The following is a 2324-nucleotide window of genomic DNA, read 5'->3' as shown; positions in this document are numbered from 1 at the left end:
GGTCAAGTCTCTGCATTTCAGGCATATTATAAAATAGGAACAATAAGGTACCTGATGTATGAAAATGAAGTCAGGTGATATCCTAGAACTTAACACAGTGGCTGGCATGTAGTAAGTATATAATAAAAGCTGATAGGATGAGCAAGATTCTCCCCCTTGGGGTGAGGTGCTGCAATTCTTGTAGTCTACTTTGAACTCAACAAAAGGAGGGGGGCTGGGAATGTGGCTCAGTGGTAGTGTACTAGCCTAGCATGCACAAAGCCCTAGGTTCGGTTCCTCAGCACCATATAAACAGAAAAGGCCAGAAGTGACGCTGAGGCTCAAGAGGTAGAGTGCTAGCCTTGAGCAAAAAGAAGCCAGGGACAGTGCTTAGGTTCTGAGTCCAAGGCCCAGGACTGGCAAAACCTGCCCCCCCCAAAAAAAGGGAGGGGCTCAATTATGCTGTGATCCCACAGTTATGCCTGGGATCCTGCAGTTATGCCTGGGATCCCCTAGTTATGCCTGGGATCCCCTAGTTATGGCTGGGATCCTCCAGTTATGCTAGATGCCTTAGTCACATTTTCCTCCCTTTTGCTTCTTCCACCCCCCCTCCACTTTTTCTTATTACCATAAAGGCTTGAGAAGCAGCAACCAGTTTCTTAGGGTGATGGCAGGACATGGCTACTGCATGCCAGCTTAGAGAGTCAATGGGGGGGAGAGGGAGGTGTGGCTCAAGTGAGAGAGCGCCAGCCTTGAGCAGAAAATGCTCAGTGAATGTAAGGCCCTGAGTTCAAACCCCAGTACTGGCGCGCGCACACACACACACACACACACACACACACACACACACACACACAATACAAATGTACAAAATAGGGTTTGATCCTTGACTTGAAAGACTTGGGAGTCCCAGAGAATACCTGTGTGCTTTAAATCCTGACTCCTTTATTCAAAAATATTAGGTATATGCAAATGCATTGCACATATTCAGAGATAGCATGCATATTCAAAGACTTCATAATTGTCAGTCACAATCTGTTACCTGCCCAAGAAAGCTGAGATTGGCGGTAGATGGAATTTGGTATCTGGGGTCCCTACCCCACTCTCCCACCCCCACCCCATGGGTGCAGCCCATCCATGGGAATAGCTTTGGGGACAAAGTGCACGGCCCTTGGCTGGAACTCTACTCTTCTTCTCGGAGGCCACTGGAGAAATCTGACAGCCCGGGGTCCATCTTGTTCTCTGCAGATCCCACCACCATGAAGAAGCACGTGGGCGCCTGGTGGCTGGCCATTGCCTGCGTGCTGCTCTTCAGCCATCTCTCCCTGGCCAAGGCGCGCGGCGTGAAGCACAGGTTCAAGTGGAACCGGAAGCCTCTGCCCAGCCCTGTCCACGTCACCGAGGCCCGCGTCGCCGAGAACCGCCCGGGGACCTTCATCAAGCAAGGCCGGAAGCTCGACATCGACTTCGGAGCCGAGGGCAACCGGTACTACGAAGCCAACTACTGGCAGTTCCCCGACGGCATCCACTACGAGGGCTGCGCCGACGCCAACGTCACCAAGGAGATGTTCGTGGCCCGCTGCATCAACGCCACGCAGGCGGCCAACGAGGCCGAGTTCGCCCGCGAGAAGGACAAGCTCTACCAGCGGGTCCTGTGGCGGCTCATCAAGGAGCTCTGCTCCGTCAAGCAGTGCGATTTCTGGCTGGAGCGGGGCGAGGGCTGCCGGGTGGCCGGCCTGAACCAGCTCGCCATGCTCGGCCTGCTGCTCTGCATGTGGTTCATCCTGACCTAAAACGTGCAAATGTGGAGAGAGGCACCCCGGTTTCTCCTTCACCCCCACACCCACCCGTGGCCTGGCCGTCCCAGATGGCCGGCTCTTCAAGGGCCACGGCGTGCGTGTTCGCCCGCCTGGGCCTTCGTGTCCGTGCGTCATTGGCCCTCTGGCTCCATGGAGGCTGGGTCTGTGCGGCTGGCTCCTCACTGCCTTCTCTCGCTCCCCTCCCCACCCCCCCAGTGGGGTGCCTGGCACGCCACATTAAGCAATATTTGTCCAGTGAATCGGTTGGAAAAAGAAATCCACTGGGAACTGTGCCAAGCACTTCACCGTTCTTCTCAACTAATTCCTTGACATTGGGGGTTATTCCCATTTTACAGATGGGGAAACTGAGGCTCCGAGAGCCGTAGTGGCTCAGCAGAGTCCCACAGCCAGTAAGTGGCAGAGCTGGGAGTCAACCGTAGCCTATCACACCTCAGGTGTGCTGTTCTGTTCACCTCCAGGGAGGCCGCAAGGCCTCTGGCAGGGCTCAGAGGTGAACCTAGCCACACGCATCCCTTGTGAAATCAC

At 54.9% G+C, this 2324-nt stretch overlaps 1 protein-coding gene across 1 annotated transcript; it reads left to right on the top strand.

The window, feature by feature from the left end:
• The first annotated feature begins 1238 nt into the window (after positions 1-1238).
• On the top strand, positions 1239-1772 carry Prnd (prion like protein doppel). Its single transcript, XM_048349367.1, has one exon. The coding sequence runs from the start codon at positions 1239-1241 to the stop codon at positions 1770-1772; it is 534 nt and encodes a 177-aa protein (XP_048205324.1).
• The last annotated feature ends 552 nt before the right edge of the window (positions 1773-2324 follow it).

Source organism: Perognathus longimembris, chromosome 6 (genome assembly GCF_023159225.1).
Source record: "Perognathus longimembris pacificus isolate PPM17 chromosome 6, ASM2315922v1, whole genome shotgun sequence".
Classification (NCBI taxonomy): Eukaryota; Metazoa; Chordata; class Mammalia; order Rodentia; family Heteromyidae; genus Perognathus; species Perognathus longimembris.
This window is presented reverse-complemented; position numbering and strand designations above follow the sequence as displayed.